Source organism: Salvelinus namaycush, chromosome 23 (genome assembly GCF_016432855.1).
Source record: "Salvelinus namaycush isolate Seneca chromosome 23, SaNama_1.0, whole genome shotgun sequence".
NCBI lineage: Eukaryota > Metazoa > Chordata > Actinopteri > Salmoniformes > Salmonidae > Salvelinus > Salvelinus namaycush.
In genome coordinates this window covers 35,360,078-35,376,960 of record NC_052329.1, presented here as the reverse complement: position 1 = coordinate 35,376,960, position 16,883 = coordinate 35,360,078, and the positions used below count along the sequence as shown (strand labels likewise).

The 16,883-nt window shown below is 46.4% G+C and overlaps 2 protein-coding genes across 5 annotated transcripts; one reads left to right on the top strand and one right to left on the bottom strand.

Moving 5' to 3' along the window:
- Positions 1-733: 733 nt before the first annotated feature.
- LOC120018376 (endo-1,4-beta-xylanase C-like) lies at positions 734-6,724 on the bottom strand. 4 transcript variants are annotated; one of them, XM_038961544.1, is made up of 2 exons: positions 6,686-6,724; positions 734-2,156 (listed from the first exon to the last, which is right to left on the bottom strand). In XM_038961544.1, exons 1-2 carry the CDS (start codon positions 6,692-6,694, stop codon positions 1,167-1,169), a joined length of 999 nt encoding a protein of 332 aa, XP_038817472.1. In that variant the 5' UTR covers positions 6,695-6,724; the 3' UTR covers positions 734-1,166. The 4 variants fall into 4 exon arrangements, with proteins under 4 accessions (XP_038817472.1, XP_038817468.1, XP_038817469.1 ...); XM_038961540.1 differs by lacking the exon at positions 6,686-6,724 and adding an exon at positions 2,593-3,770; XM_038961541.1 differs by lacking the exon at positions 6,686-6,724 and adding an exon at positions 2,628-3,770.
- Positions 782-16,265, top strand: si:ch211-137a8.2 (uncharacterized protein LOC777613 homolog). The gene is made up of 11 exons (XM_038961539.1): positions 782-3,123; positions 8,813-9,123; positions 9,385-9,535; positions 9,691-9,873; positions 10,020-10,157; positions 10,381-10,575; positions 10,861-11,080; positions 11,272-11,372; positions 12,013-12,279; positions 14,052-14,110; positions 14,579-16,265. Exons 2-11 carry the CDS (start codon positions 8,846-8,848, stop codon positions 14,802-14,804), a joined length of 1,818 nt encoding a protein of 605 aa, XP_038817467.1. The 5' UTR covers positions 782-3,123; positions 8,813-8,845; the 3' UTR covers positions 14,805-16,265.
- Positions 16,266-16,883: the final 618 nt, after the last annotated feature.

Genomic DNA, 16,883 nt, shown 5'->3' with positions numbered 1-16,883 from the left:
TTTTAGTTATTTAGCCAAACACATTTAATTCTGTTCATTTCCCCTGATAATGTCTAATAAATGAATTGTAGGACACAAGGAACATTGCGAACCACTGTGTCCAATTGAGTGCTCCAGCCCTCTAAGAATTGAGTTCCATTCCCATATCCTATATACGGCATTGTGTGTGGCTGCATGATGGTCACCCTAAAGAGAGATGCGGTCACTAACGGAGGAATGTGCTCTGCATTTGGACAAAGATGACCCCCCCCCCCCAAAAAGCCATTGTACTCCACTCTTCAGTCCTGGGCTCTCTTGTGTGACTGGGGTTATTCTCTCTCTCCTCTTAGCGATAGTATAGCTATGATATCCAGAGCACCAGTTTCCCATGCCTGATCAAGCACAACATTAGATACAGCCCTCATTAAAAGAGATTTTATCTGACACCAAACATAATCTGTGTAACCTAAAGTGTACTTGACCACACACTCTCTTCCTGTTCCCGGGCCAAGCCTCTTGTTCCATTGTGTTCACGTCATTTCTCTGTTTTCTGTCTTTGTTGTCTTGTACTCATCACCTACTTTAGGCGTTTTATACAGACACTTGAAATCTAAAGACTGAGGTATTGCTGTTGGAAACATGGGGTCGGATTTCACCAACGAAGCATTGCTTCCAAACACACCTTTTTAGTAAATATTGGTAGGGAAGGCTCAGTAATTCTAGCAGCCTATGAAATATGAGAAAGCTTTTGTAGTGTATTTGATGTTTAACCACATTTTTTTTATTAGAGTGCAGTAGTGTTACAAACTAATATTTGTCTTTCAGTCACTGAGGGCTGAATACTACAGTCTCGGTACTACAGTACACAACTCACTCACTCCATCACCCTTTCTCCTATCTGTCCCTCTGTCTTTCAATCAGTGTTTCTCTCCTTTCTCTCTTATTCTGCTTCGCCCTCCATTTTGTCTCTGCCATTTCTTTCTCGTTCTCACTCAATTAATGCAGAGATTTAGTTGGAGGGTGAAAAAGTTTCCATCGAGGGTCACCAGATCTCTCCTCTGGACCTGCTCCTTTCCTCTCCCACAACTGACTGTTTTAAGTGTTCTGATCTTGGATCAGTTCAGGGGTGACTAACGGTGAGTTTCTCTCCCTGGCTGCCTCTTTCTCTGTGCAGATGGAGGGATAGATCAGGTGTCCCAGGCCTGTCTTCCGCACTCCATCCGGACAGCAGAAAGGCACATTTGTTCACTTTGAGTCTTTTGTGCTCCCGAGACAATGGGCGCAGTCTCTGGGCCATTGGGGTGAGGGGAGCGAGTTTGAGGGGGATGGGTTGGGAGCAGTTGAAGACGTGGCGCTGCGCTCCATTTTCTCTGCTCCTCACTGGCTGTTCCACCGGATGTCCCCCACGGCTGCTGCTCCTCACTGGCTGTCCCACCGGATGTCCCCCACGGCTGCTGCTCCTCACTGGCTGTCCCACCGGCTGTCCCCCACGGCTGCTGCTCCTCACTGGCTGTCCCACCGGATGTCCCCCACGGCTGCTGCTCCTCACTAGCTGTCCCACCGGATGTCCCCCACGGCTGCTGCTCCTCACTGGCTGTCCCACCGGATGTCCCCCACGGCTGCTGCTCCTCACTGGCTGTCCCACCGGCTGTCCCCCACGGCTGCTGCTCCTCACTAGCTGTCCCACCGGATGTCCCCCACGGCTGCTGCTCCTCACTGGCTGTCCCACCGGATGTCCCCCACGGCTGCTGCTCCTCACTAGCTGTCCCACCGGATGTCCCCCACGGCTGCTGCTCCTCACTGGCTGTCCCACCGGATGTCCCCCACGGCTGCTGCTCCTCACTAGCTGTCCCACCGGATGTCCCCCACGGCTGCTGCTCCTCACTGGCTGTCCCTCCGGATGTCCCCCACGGCTGCTGCTCCTCACTAGCTGTCCCACCGGATGTCCCCCACGGCTGCTGCTCCTCACTGGCTGTCCCTCCGGATGTCCCCCACGGCTGCTGCTCCTCACTGGCTGTTCCACCGGATGTCCCCCACGGCTGCTGCTCCTCACTGGCTGTTCCACAGGATGTCCCCCACGGCTGCTGCTCCTCACTGGCTGTCCCACCGGATGTCCCCCACGGCTGCTGCTCCTCACTCTGCCCGCGGTATGGCACAGAAGGGAGTGGTCGGACATGCTGCAAAAGAGACGGGCACTGTAAACGTGTCGATAGGCATGCTAACTGTTGGGATGAGAATAGATCAAGGTGTATTTGTTAAGATGTCATTATTTCAGCTATGGTGACGTGTACATTTGTCACTTTTCACAAATAGTATGTTATGTTTCCAATGGCTCTGTACTTGCTATTTGTTTAATTTTGCCTACTGTGCCTAGTTCTTTCGACTGAACTGCATTCGCCCTCCGTGTTGTTGAAGTACTGAACTAGTTGGCATGGACTAAAAAGTGCTGAAGTCAAAGTTAAGTTTTGTTGAGCAAGACTAACTACGTGGTCACTGGTGGTGCTGTAGAGCCCATCTAATAGTATCCAGGCAGATAAATGTGATTCATGCAGCGGTGTGGTGCTTCGGTCTGTTCAGCCCTGAGCCTCTGCTCCAGGCATGGGAGCTGCATACCAATAGCTGTTTTTTTTGGAGGGGGTGGTTTTCACCTTCAGAAGAGGAGGAGAGGAGCTGCCTTCACACACCCGGACAAAGAATGACCTGTCCCAACTGCTTATAAACTTTGTCCACCGCAAGTCAGACGGCTAAAGGGATGCAATTGCCAATTAATTATTGTCCCCGAACACTGTCCCACTAAGAACATGTAGCCAGCAGTACGTGACCTGGAGGTTGAGTCAATATTTAGGCAAATGACAGTTGATACTTTCTGTCAAAGACTGAATAGCAGACTGACTCCGCAGGTTAACAATCCTCTTTTCCCTGGTAATGTTCCTGCTTCTCGCTCCCAGCCTGTCCGTCAGGTGGTCCAGGATGCTACCGGTGTCAGCTGACGAAGCATCCATCAAGGAAATGTCAGCGGCCAATCACGCTTTAATGGCTGTGTTGACGCTGTCATTATTTTTCATGTGTCTCGCGCAGCAGGGCTCGTCTGGGCAATCGTTGGCTGATGACGTCAGCAGCTCACCTTTTGTCTGAGCCGGAGAGGTATAGTTTTGTTTCTTCCATAGCAGACAGCAGTTTCACTGTTTGGGTTCATTCAGCTCTCTCACTTATTCAAATGCGGGTATTGTTATGGAAAACTACCAACATGCATCTGCTTTGCCCCTCTCCACCCCTACCACGACAGTAATATGACTCATGCACATTGTGGGCGTAAGCTGACATTAGTTTACTTGTCATATCCCTATTCATGTATTCATGGGCAGGTAGTTACCATTTCTGCACAGACTAGAGTGACTTGACATCCAGTGTCTTAGGACTGTACTATATACACGGATGGCCTTTGCCATACTGTAAAGAGGAAGGTTTTAACAGAGTAAATGTAATGTCATTGAGAAGTAGCCTATTTATTGGGACTGTATCATCACCTGCAGCCAGAGAAGCCCCCTGCCCTTTGTGCTGTCTAGAGGGGGACTGAAACCTAACCATGACACTTTTTTATGGAGGGCGTATATGATACAGGCATGTATGTGTCGAAACCTGAGCTTCTGACCCGAGTCCCCATGGAATTACATGTTACTCAACTACTGGCTGTCAGCTTCCATCATACTGCAACCCTAACCCTCTCTCTCTCTCACACACACACACACACACACACACACACACACACACACACACACTACTCAACACTGGAGAATTGATTAACCTCTCACCATAGATCTGGAGCCTCGTTGCCACCCAGCCCTCTCCCTCCCAGCCTGCAGAAATTACAAGTGCCCTTTAGAAGCTGTGACATCTGCGTGTTCCATTATACTCCAGAATGGACTGAGCTCCTCTAACAGGTACAAAAGTAATAAAACTGCTTTCGATTTTCAACTCCCATCGCCTCGAGGCCCAATCCAGTGACTCCTTGCCCTCTTTCAATGGAGCAGTCAGCCACACGCTTATGAATGTTGAGATGCGACTGACTGACGCTGCTCTCTCGAGTAAAAAGAAAAGCACGTTTTCATGGTGTTCATATTCATATTTAACCAATGGCTAGCAGCCATTTTGAAAGCCCTGCGTTCTATCTGAATATGAAGAGGAGAAGATGACCGTTGATCAATCTGTCTGATTGGTAGTGTTATTCCCTGTCTCACTCTGGATGATTAGTCAAAGGGCAGAGGTCAACCTCAGGCCAGTCAGTGCGGCAGCAGTCTGCTGTGCCGGATTATCAAGTGTGACATTAGTCCGGAGAGGTCCGTTGACTTGCCCATGATTAACAATAAGCCCCCGGTACCAGAGTAGCCAACCTTCCATGGCGTATTCAGCAGGTAAGGGACCGGGGGAAATCTATTTGGCATTTTCTTATACCAGGGCCACAGTTGTGCCCTCGTAACTCTTCCGGACAGTGTGAAGAAGTGGTTTATCGGCCTCCAAGGCTGAGGGAATTCTTAAAGAGCCTACAGGCTACTTCCACAATCTGGATTTCTATTTAACTGCATAAAAAAAGAACTGCCTTGGAAAAGAACACTCCTGTGTTAATTTGTTGTGAAGTGTTAAGTCTCCAGGGCATCTCAATCAAGTTGTTTACGGGACATTTTGATTGACAACACTAGTAATGTGAGCAGATTGGGTTGGCATAACGCAGTGGTAACCATGTCAACCTTGTGTTCCCTGTTTCATGTCACCGTAAGATAAGCAATATTTACTTTTGGGTCATATAATCATCCCCTTCCATTTTATTGATGTTGTCCATAACTGTATCACACATGATAGTAGTTCAGACTCCACCGACAGCCTGGTCTCACATCTGCCCTACATAAACTTTTTCCTGGCAGTCTCTGTGACCTATGGACTTCAGATTAGTCATTAGTTGTGGGCATGTCACTGTCTAAGAGGTTGGCTCAAATGGAGAGTTTCTCACAGCTTTGTGCCACACAAATGAACCAACTGAGAACCATGAAAGAAGTTTGCCAAGAGTTCAAACTTGATAGTGAAATCTCTGCACTGACTAAAGAACTTCTGCAATCCTGACTGTTCCTCAAGAGGATATGAAAGGAATACTAAGTATAGACAGTTGGGTCGATGGACGCTCACAAGTGGGATTGCAGATTGCCAGTGATGTGTATTGGAAACATCCTCCACACTGTTCTTCTTCCCCTGGAAGGAGCTGTCATTCCTTTCACATAGCAACATGCCTTCCGCCCTGAAGCATGGCAACATGGAAATTAGTTATGAATGACAATGAGAAGACTGCATCAAAAAGTATCCTCAGTAGCTAATGAATGCAAAAATTAAATGTTTAAATTGGTGGTATTCAAGTGTTGTTGTTTTTTTTCGCAGGGACCCCATATTTTTTCCCCAATAATTATTTGCGATCACACCCAAAATTGAATGACAAATTTAAATTTTTACATCAACAAATAACCATCAATTCATTACATTAAAATGAAAGAAACCAATAAATACAATTATCTTTCTCAAAAAACATTTGTTGTTCCATACAATGATCTGTACTCGTAAGGTTTTGTTGTTGAAGTAAGTTCCCCCGTGATGCTACTAGGGGTCACGACCCCGACTTTGAATATCACTGCTTTAAATGGTATTTAGATAAACATGAGTCTTTTTGCCAATCTTTTCTGTTTATAATTCACGATCAAAGATCTGACAGCCTCAGAAACCTGTGTCCACTCTGAAACGTTATTTGACAGGCTGCTGCCCAATGTGCCGTCAATCACTGAATAAAAGCGAGAGAAAGAAGGAAAGAGAAACTATTATACTATACTGTAGAGATGACAGACAAAACCAGGATTAAACAGACCGGGCCTACAATCAGGATTAAACAGACCGGCCTGCATGAATCAAATCAAATGTTATTGGTCACATGCAGATGTTATTGCGAGTGTAGTGAAATGCTTGTGCTTCTAGTTCCGACAGTGCCGCAATATCTAACATGTAATCTAACAGTTCCACAACAACTACCTAATACACACACATCTAAGTAAAGGATAGGCAAGATTATATAAAATACAGTGTATATACATATGAGATGAGTAATGCAAGATATGTAAACATTATTAAAATGACTAGTGATCCATTTATTGAAGTGGCCAATGATTTCAAGTCTATGTAGGCAGTGGCGGTTCTGGGGGGGGGGCAGTGCCCCTGTGACAACAATTTTGGACCCCCTTGTGGCCCCCCTAAATGTGGAGTATGAAATCATTTTTACATAACTAATTTTTGCTATCGTTCTTTTTTTACATCCGTTATTAGACAGTGGCAACGATGATGATTATGAACATGGAATTTTGCCTGCTAATGCCTGCAACGCAGTGAAGAAAACGATGACAACAATAACGTCTAATGTAACTGGCCCCTCTAACTGTACAACAGGCCCCAGCTTGCCCCCCCCCAGTTGAAATGGTCTAGAACCGCCACTGTATGTAAGCAGCAGCGTCTGTGTTAGTGATGGGTGTTTAACAGTCAGATGGCCTTGAGATGGAAGCTGTTTTTCAGTCTCTCGGTCCCAGCTTTGATGCACCTGTACTAACCTCAACTTCTGGATGGTAGCGGGGTGAACAGGCAGTGGCTCGGGTGGTTGTTGTCTTTGATCTTTTTGGCCTACCTGTGACATCGGGTGCTGTAGGTGTCCTGGAGGGCAGGTAGTTTGCCCCCGGTGATGCGTTGTGTAGACCGCACCACCCTCTGGAGAGCCTTGCGGTTGTGGGTGGTGCAGTTGCTGTACCAGGTGGTAATGCAGCCCTACAGGATGCTCTCAATTGTGTATCTGTAAAAGTTTGAGGGTTTTAGGTGACAAGCCACATTCCTTCAGCCTCCTGAGGTTGAAGTGGTGCTGTTGCGCCTTCACCACGCTGTCTGTGTGGGTGGACCATTTCAATTTGTCTGTGACATGTACGCCGAGGAACTTAAAAACTATCCACCTTCTCCACTGCAGTCCCGTCGATGTGGATAGGGGGGTGCTCCCTCTGCTGTTTCATGAGGTCCACGATCATCTCCAATGTTTTGTTGACATTGAGTGAGAGGTTGGTTTGCAGACACTATACTCCGAGTGCCCTCACCACCTCCCTGTAGGCTATGTTGTTGTTCGTAATCAGGCCTGCAACTGTTGTGGTCTGCAAACTTGATGATTGAGTTGGAGGCGTGCATGGCCACGCAGTCATGGGTGAACAGGGAGTACAGGAACGGGCTGAGCACGCACCCTTGTGGGGCCCCAGTGTTAAGGATCAGTGAAGTGGTTGTGTTTCCTACATTCACCACCTGGGGGCGGCCCGTCAGGAAGTCCAAGACCCAATTGCACAGGGTGGGGTTGAGACCCAGGGCCTCTAGCTTAATGATGAGCTTGGAGGGTACTATGGTGTTGAATTCTGAGCTATAGTCAATGAACAGCATTCTTACATAGGTATTCCTCTTGTCCAGATGGGGAAGGGGAGTGTGCAGTACGATGGTGATTGCATCGTCTGTGGATCTATTGAAGCGGGTCTCAGGTGTCAGGTAAGGTAGAGGTGATATGATCCTTAACTAGACTCTCTGCACTTCATGATGATGAAGTGAGTGCTACGGGGCGATAGTCCTTTAGTTCACTTGCCTTTTTGGGTTGCGGAACAGTGGTGGCCATCTTGAAGCATGTCCATCAACACACCAGCCAGCTGGTTTGCGCCGGCAGCCTTGCAAGGGTTAACACGCTTAAATGTCTTACTCACGTCGGCCACAGAGGAGAGACCACAGTCCTTGGTAGCGGGCCGTGTCGGTGGCACTGTATTATCCTCAAAGCGGGCAAAGAAGGTGTTTAGTTTGTCTGGAAGCGTGACGTGGCTGGTTTTCTTTTTGTAGTCCGTGATTGTTTGTAGACCCTGCCACATACGTCTCGTGTCTGAGCCGTTGAATTGCAACATTTTCTGTTGACATTTCACTTGTTTGATGGCCTTGCGGAGAGAATAACTACACTGTTGGTATTCTGCCATATTCCCAGTCACCTTGCCATGGTTAAATGCGATGGCTTGCGCTTTCAGTTCTGCGTGAATGCCGCCATCTATCCACGGTTTCTGGTTAGGGTAGGTTTTAATAGTCACGGTGGGTACAACATCTCCTATGCACTGACTAGACAAGTGCATGTTTCAGACTTGTTTAATTACACACCCTCAGCTTTTGTTGTATGATTTTGAAGGCAGGCAGAAATGGTTAATGTCAACATTGATGGGACCGAAGGACTACTCTTTACTGTTCATTTCCTATCCAACAGTCTGTAATGTGAAAACGTCCTCTGTTTTCAGCTCCTAACCCCTTTTTAGAATGGTCTGAAGTGTGGAACTGCTGAGTCATAATTCATAAGAGGGATTGCTACTACAAAACGATTAGATGGCCCAGAAAATTACCTCTTGGCCATTCGGGTAGTTGCCTCACTTTGGGAGAGGCATTCAGTCTCTCTCAATTCCTGGGCAGTCATTCAGAACTCTATTTGTAATTACATATATGAATAACACTGATGGGTTAACTCAGGTGCTCACCCAACACTGAGTGCTCCAAGACATCCCACCCTTGATTTATAGTTTTTTCAAAGATCACACCTTTTTACGGAGTGCATTGAAAAGCATGTAGGTTCCATCTGATAACATACTATAGACATTGTTACTGGGAAAAATGCTTTCAAATGAATTGCATTGAGTATATGTGTTGTAATTGTCACCTCATTTCGGAGTGTTGTAATGCAGCGACACTTTCCCACCCCAAACAGGTGGAGCTGCCCAGGTGACAGGTGGAGCCAAAGATGCCTGTGGAGGTGCCACTCTCAGCCGGTAGTCATGGACAACATTGTCCCTGCAGCACAGGAAGTGACATAATGTCGGAAGAGGATGAACGTCGAGTCGCTACCCAGTCTGTGAACAGGCCCTTGCGATTGGACCTGATCCTAGAGCACACTGAGCCCCTACTTTCCGAGTCCCACTTCCTGCCTCTACTAGATATCAGTGAGGAGCCCCAAGACTGTCTGCCACTGGGAAACTGCTTGATCCAAGATGGAAGCCTGTCTCTGGATGGATGTGTCCAGTGAGTGTGTATCAGAAAAATCCCCTTTCTCAACTCCTCAACACATTAGTTTTCTCTTCTGACCCCTATGGGGTTTTCTCAAGTGTATTTGCTGATTTGAAGGATTAAGACCTAATTAACGTGGACAGTTAATTAATGGATAGTAGATTATATTGATCAACAGGGCGATTCTGCAGTCTCTCCTAGCAGTGAACCATACTACCCTAATCAATGTGCTTTTCTGTTTACCAGTCTGACCTTTGTTTGTTTTATCTCGCAAAGGTTGGAAAGAAAATGGGTGCTATGGCATGAGTTCATGAAGGAGTGCTCCTCTCTCTGCGACTGGCTCCAATTGGCTGAGAAGTCTGCCGACTCCCCGAGATCTGCCCATGTGCTCTTTGTCACTGCCAAGGAGGAGCTCAAGAAATTTGAGGTAAAAAGAGACCAGATTAGGCCGTCTAATGTCCATCTAAAGCCCCATGTTGGTGGTGTTATTACAGCACTGTTTTGTTCACCTGTATAATAGAACAACAGACAGAACAACAAGTCTCTATCTAAACCCCCAGTTGTTGTGCTCTCCCCTCCCAGAGCCTGAGGACCCAGGCTGGGGCTCGGCTGGTGCAGCTGGACAGTCTGACCCTTAGGAACAGGACCCTGACCAGGCTCTTTGATGGGGCCATGCGGTCACGCCTGCTGGGCATGGCCAAGGACTGTGGTCAGCGCTGGGACCGCCTACATGGAACCATTGAGAGTGTCTGCCGCAGACTCAAGGTAAGAGGTGCAAGATACCCCCTTCCGCCATCACACAGATGTCTAAGGCAGTGTATATAGGGGACATTTATTTTTTGCGCTACATCCAACCCCCCTCACTTCACATGCTTTCTTTCCTACCCTGTCTTCTCCTGCACCTCCCCCAGCACTGTGTGTCCCAGCGCGAGGAGTTTGATGGCCAGAGGGAGGAGATGGCTGTGTGGCTTGCTGACATGGACCTTAGGCTGACCGAGGTGGAGCACTTCTCTGGAAGGGACACCTGTGACAAGATGCGGGAGCTGCAGGTAAAGGACATGGCCTAGGACTGTACTGGACAGGACTGACCAGCCAAGTAATCTGACCACGCAATCAGAGGTCCTCACTTGTGCCTAACATAATTTTGCATCTACTTTACCTGGTAATTCCCATTAACTTTCCCTGACTTGCTGCTACCTGATGCCAGTACCAGGCCTTTCCCCTGGTAAATGTTTCCTCTCTGATTTGACTGTGCTGTGTGTATGGCCTCAGAGCTTCCAGGAGGCAGTGGGGGAGAATGCGGGGCGTCTGAACTGTCTCCTGGAGCGGGGTGAGGCGCTAATCCAGAGGAGCGAGCCAGAGGACGCCCAAGATATCGAGGCGGGGCTGCAGGAGCTGCTGCTCTACTGTGCCCAAGTATTTGAGGGAGTGGGCCATCTGCACACACGCCTGCTCAGCATGAGACTGGTATGGTCTGCTTAACCTGTATCTTTAACTGCACCTGCCACTCTAAGACCCTGCTCTTCTAAGCTTCTGTCCGCTGTTCTGAAAGGCATATATGGGTTAAAGGAAGCTAGTGAAGACAAGCGAGGTGACTTTTGGGTTGTGAAATATGTCAATTTCTCTCTTGGCTCTGAACAGCTGTTCCAGGCCAAACACTGAGAACAACTCTACCATTATTGTGTTTTTATAGCATCCTAGTTATTACCTTCCACTTACACCTCCTCCTTTGCTCCCTCCTCCCCATGTCAGGTGTATGAGGATGACTGGGTACTGACTCAAGCCTCTGACTCCGGCTGTCCGTCTGAGATCCTGTTGGAGCAGGATGGTGTGTTTGAGAAGGGCAGTGCCCCAGACCAGCGGAACCCCACCAACCTGGACCACATGGTGCTGGAGTGGGACCCCTCCGTCGACATCGGGGGCCCCGTCTCCCAATACGACGCTGGCTTGTCATATTTCAGCGCCCACACAGGTAGGCAATGAAATAATTTACTATGGATTAAAATGAAAAGTTTATGACGCTTATAGAATAATCCACGTGTACTATCTTCAAACATTGGGATACCATGAGAACATTTTAAATGATTAACGCCGTCATTGTTTTCGATGTGCGTCGGTGAGGCTTGGCACCAGATTTGAGGTGTGCTTGTGTCATTCAAACAGATCGAGAGAAGCCATTGGCAAGAGATGGTGTGAAGAGGCGGAGTTACCTCAGTTCCATAGGCTCTCAGTCTGATCTAAATAACAGCGCAGCAGAGGACATGGTGAGTAGCTCCTCCTACTGATCTATATTCTGGCGCTCTGCTCGGCCACTGTTCCCTTAGGCTCAGAGGCACACGCAGGTCAACATGTTTTTGCAATATTATCAGGAATGTAAACTTGTGTTCAACCGGCAAAGGAATTTGGTGTATACTGAAGTATGCGCATCCGCTTGGCAGGGTGAAACAAATGATCCATTGAAATTATGATGAGGCACAATGTTGTTCTTCAATTTGATTAACAAGGAGTTATTGTGTGTGTGTGTGTGTGTGTGTGTGTGTGAGAGAGAGGTGGAGAGTGTGTGTGTGAGAAAACAATCTTAGTGCTCTGTTTCTAGTTAACCCTAAAGCCAATACTTCCATTATCATCGGTGTCAGTAGGGAGAAGTTTTGTTTTTGCTGTTGTGACTAATATAATACTGATTGTGTTGCACTGCTGTTGAACTCAAACCAAAACCCATTGGAATTAATAGTGGAAGATACATTAGTGTAGGACTGATTTTTAGCATCTGATTAAGCCAGCAATATAAAGACATCAAAGCCTCTGAGGATTTTGCATATTAAAGCAGAAAACCTCAATGAAATGTGTTAGTTCATTCCAGGTAAAATTACACAATCTATCCTCACTTGTGGCTGGTGTTCCCAGAGTCTGGAGAGGAGGTTTGAGTATGCAGGTCCAGAGGTGTTCTCACCTCCCACAACCCAGAGTGTCAGAGATGACAGACCTCTACTCTCTGGCTGCTGGACGACCTCCACGCCCGACGGACCCTCCCCGGAGCCTGTGACCTTTGACCCTGCTCGCATCAGCGCTTGGCTGGGACAGACGCATGGACACACCGTCCCCTCTAGGGTCCCCTTGGTCCAACAGCGCAGAGCCTGCTCCAAGGCAGTCCAGACCGACAGTACTGGGAAGGTATGCCTTTAACCCAGTAAAACTCCTCTGCCTTTTTAAGACTGATCTAGTGTCCCCTCTGACCCATAATATCTCCTCCAAATTAGAATTCATTGTCATCTCAGTTTATTGGTGGAAATAATGACTTAGACAGAAACCCTCTGATCCTTTGAGGACATTCGACTTTGCTCACACCCAAAACATTATAGCCTCTGCAGTCTGAAATGAGTAAAGTTGGAGGAATGAGCTGCTAGCAACAGTAGCCTTCATTGAGCAGCGTACTGCATCACATGAGAATCTTCACGTGTGTGTGTGTAGCTTTCTGGAACGGCTGAGAGATGTGCCCTGGAGCCTCCACAAGACTCCTGACCGTCCACACTGATTAGATGCTGCTTATTTTCCTCTTTACTAGCATTGGTCCAGAGAGGGGCATGTATAGTGAGACATACACACAAAGGTGTTTGGTTCTATGCAGACCTGCTTCGTGGAAAAGGATCACTTTTTATTTTTTTATTTTTTTACTATGACTAGCTCTAGGAATCGACTTTCCTTTTCAATATTTGCAAAAATGCATGGAGAATTCAGTGGCATCACGAACGAAGTGAATATCCATAGAATCATCCATACTCAGTGTTTTGTGTCATTGCATGCAGCTTTAAATTCATTGCCCACTATTTTGGGAGTCTCACATCGCCTACAAAGAGTATCCTATACCTCGTCTCCCTCGTAAACAATAAAATTGAGATTTATAAATGTATTGGTGTAGCAGAGGCCACGTTTTAAGTGTCACCAGAACAGAAACAGCCCAGGAACATTTCCCTTCTGTTCTTTTGGGAGGGTACTTTTTTCTTTCTAATTAAGCTGTCTGAAGCCCAGCCTGACTAAAGCATTCTGTTCGCCAGAGGGGGACACGTCCATAAGAAAGTGAATCGCTGTGCTGATGGAAAGCCTGATTTCACTGCAAAGCCTCAAACCTTGCAGAGTAACCATTTCCAATTCAAAGGGGCTCTTGTAATTTCTTTGCGCTCGTGGCTTAATTGGCAGCTTTACAGGGACGGCGGAACGTTCTAGCGTTAACTGGATTTTTTTATGTCTGTAATTGCAGACGAGCGAATAAAGACACACCATAGGCCACGAGCGGTCATCAGAACCCAGTGAGTGGATAGAGGGAGAGGGGCAGACGAGGGGCTGGTGGTTTGGTCCCATGAGAGGGGGGGGGGGGCGCGGAAACCTCATTGGACCACATCTCGACATCTTTTTTAATTTACAATTGGCCTTTGTTGCATAGAAACACTGCATGTAGAATGAGTCTAGCCTGTGCCGTAACCCAAACTGCTCTGTGTATGTGTGTCAGTGTGCTGGTTGCTCTGAGGGAAGCCACAGTCTTGGGGACATCGCTGTTCAGAAACACCCCCAGGAGCTGTGCTTGGCCCCCTGCACCTCACAGTCATGTGACCTCCAGCTCCAGTCTGATACGATGACTTGTAGACTTCAATCAAACCCACAGGAAACAGTATCACATTATTTATAATTGCCATAACTGTTAATGGCAGCTTGTAAGATCAAGTCCATTCATCTGTTGTCTTCAAAACGTACAACAATGTACTGAAGATGGCAGGTTGTATGCATGCAGATCACACTAAAAGTAAAAACCTTTGCCAGCTGCCTTGTAAAAAGTTGTATAGGCCTACAGAGCAGAGGCCAAAATGAATGCATCCCCTGTCGGGTTGTGTGTGTGTGTGTGTGTGTACACACAATCCCTCTCTCTGTTGATTCCTCTGTTTCTCTGCCAGTCTCCAGAGGAAGAGCTGCACTGCAATGCCTCATGGGAGGTGGTCCATAGTGAGCAACTGTGAGTAAAGTCTTATTCACGTGTAAACTTTGGCTGCCTTTAAACAGGAAGACCAATTCTGATCTTTTGCCCAATTATTTGTATTTTGACCAATCAGATCTTTTGCCAATAATTGTGCAAAATATCAGCATTGTTCTGCCTGTGTAAACGCAGCCTATATGTTTTAATATTCAATGCTTTGGTTCAACTTATATTACTGTACTATCATAGTTTTTACTTATTATACGTAGATGCACTCAAATAGGCTTAACTTTCATAACTACAACACTGCAAGTACCCGTCGTGACATTTGATATTCCACTCAACACCAATTAGAAGAAGATAGCAAATTTCACTCCATGTGATTTATTGACATTAAAAACAGCACACACTCCCAGTCCCCAAGGTCAATAACAACCTCTGACTTCAACGATGCTGAGACTTTGTAATTCTATCACGCTCCTTCTATCCATTTCCCTCCTCCTCTAGGCCAAATGAGTGCCCTGACAGACAAACCCAGTGCAGCTCGTGGCCCCTGGGGGCACTAAAGACTCTGAGGAGCCTAGTGTTCCTGGTCGTCCTGCTGGCTGTGTTCCTAGCCCTGCTGGTCTGGCCCACAACACTCCTCATGGACTTAGAGTGCCACCGCTCCAACTCCTTTGCCCGCACCTTCCAACTGGCCCTGAGCTACGTCAACGGGCCCCCGCCAACCTGAGGGACAAAAGTGTCCCAGAAGGTGGTCACATCAAATCCGTGGTGAGCCCTGAACACACCTTATTCAGGGGGAACAGTCCCAGAATGCCTTTCCATTTCAAAACCATGAGTAAGGCATTAACAAGGAGGCCACATGAGAAAAGAGAGAAATTAAGAACTATTAGGCCCAATAAAAATGTGGCCTTGGTATTTATTATCTGAATCCCTCCACCATCCTGCTGGCAGAAGTAGCTCATCTCTAATGGCATTCATAATGTCTTACTATGCCAGGGTAGCACTTTTGTTGATTGGTCTGTCATGATGGATTTGTAACTTATTTATATGGTGATTATAATCTATATGGACGACTTAATGACGGCAAATACTTTGAGCAATTCTCTTTTGGGCATTTGAAATGATCTGTATATCAATATTTATTATGTCAAAGCTAGAGAGAGCTTTCGATTTATTCTGCACTCTATATTGCAAGCGCTTGACTATTGGTTCTATCCGCATTTTTGTCCAAATTGAGTTATTGATCAAGCCTTGTTCTGTTTAATGTTCTCTACCTATATAGTACTCTAAACACCCCAATCTTGTTAAATTCAAAAGAATACAAGACAAACATTGCTGACACCTTTCAAACCATTGAGAGTTTGGAACTTTGAAGCCAATTATCTCAGAATCATCTTTTTGCAGGTAATCGTTAGTCCCAAGCTCTCGATTTCACATGGGGTTTCTGCAAATGAATGATACTGAATGCCCGAGCTCGGATTTACTAGGGCGACTTGCAGAGATGACCCATTTGTAGGTCAATGGGATAGGTGACCTGGCTAATGCACTTAGGATAAATTAGCACTCCTTTTGTGCTGCTGCTGTGTGTGTGTGTGTGACCTTGTTTGCATGTGCGTGGGTCGTTAGTATATACTCAATGAATTTCTTTTACATCTGCTGCGATGCCAACAGGGTCCAGCTGGAAAACAATCAGGCAAAAGCCAATGCATCTGAGGCCAGTGAAGACAGTGTAAGCCTCTAAACATACTGTATGGGTTATGTAATAGTTTATGGCCAATGCTTATGTTTTGACATAGTGAATGCAATCCTGGATCTCATCCATATGTCACAAATGTAATGTCAGTCTTAAGAAGTGAATGGATAAAAACTCCATAATATTATGTGAGGTACATGCACCTCATCTGAAAATGTTGGAATATGTTTGCCTTATGCTTGTAGGTGTGTGTGTTTGTTTGTGGGGGAGTGTTTGCACGGAGTTTTGATTCTTGTCCGTCCAGTGTGTATCAGCGTGGAAATGTAGTGAAGTGTAACAAATCAGATTTCTTAAAATCAGATTCCTCAGCTTCTTGCATTTCATGGATGATTTTTAAACTTCCCCTTTATACAGTAAAGGATTCCTTTTTTTTTTTATATATATGTGGAGTTCAAGATCTGTACATGCGTCATGAAATTAAAGAACAGTGTGAGAACAAGCAGAGGGGTATAGATCTATTTTTCTTCTACTCTGTAATGTGTGTGTGTGTGTGTGGAATGGTATGTCGTGTGATTCTGATTTCGCCATAGTGCGACGGCCTGCAAGTATCTGGGCTAGTGGGTGAACTGAAAGGGGGTTTTGTACTGGTGCATGCAAAAAATGCACCCAAGAATGTTATAAATTCAATTAGTACGCAAATAAGTGAACGTCGGAAGATTTTGCAGATGACCTTTCCATGGCTGGCCCGTGAAAGTGAATTCTGATGCATAGGGTCAGGGAATCAGGATTGTGTGGCTAAAGAGGAGACATAGTCTTGACTAACAGGGCCACTCAGTTCACCCATGCTAATGAGGCAAATTGTGATGTGTTCAATCTATGCTTTTTGGTTGTTTTGTCCTGTTTCCCCAATGACTCGTAGAGGGGGAGTCGATATAGAGAACAAATTGCTGGTTTGTGTGTGTTTGGCACAACTGTTAACAATATAATTTAGGACCTGTGTAAAGACGGAAGGGCACGGCACGCTAGATTGGACTCTGGACCGAGATATACTACCGGGTATCTGGTGCCACCGGCCAAATGACTGTAAAAACGGAACAAGTAAATGCTGCTATT

Excerpts from the sequence above, each read along its gene's own strand:
- LOC120018376 (XM_038961540.1), bottom strand. The coding sequence starts at position 2,155 with ATGTCCGACCACTCCCTTCTGTGCCATACCGCGGGCAGAGTGAGGAGC.
- si:ch211-137a8.2 (XM_038961539.1), top strand. The coding sequence starts at position 8,846 with ATGCCTGTGGAGGTGCCACTCTCAGCCGGTAGTCATGGACAACATTGT. Across the intron at positions 12,280-14,051 it reads AGACCGACAGTACTGGGAAG|TCTCCAGAGGAAGAGCTGCA; the intron begins GTATGCCTTTAA and ends TTTCTCTGCCAG. Across the intron at positions 14,111-14,578 it reads GTGGTCCATAGTGAGCAACT|GCCAAATGAGTGCCCTGACA; the intron begins GTGAGTAAAGTC and ends CTCCTCCTCTAG.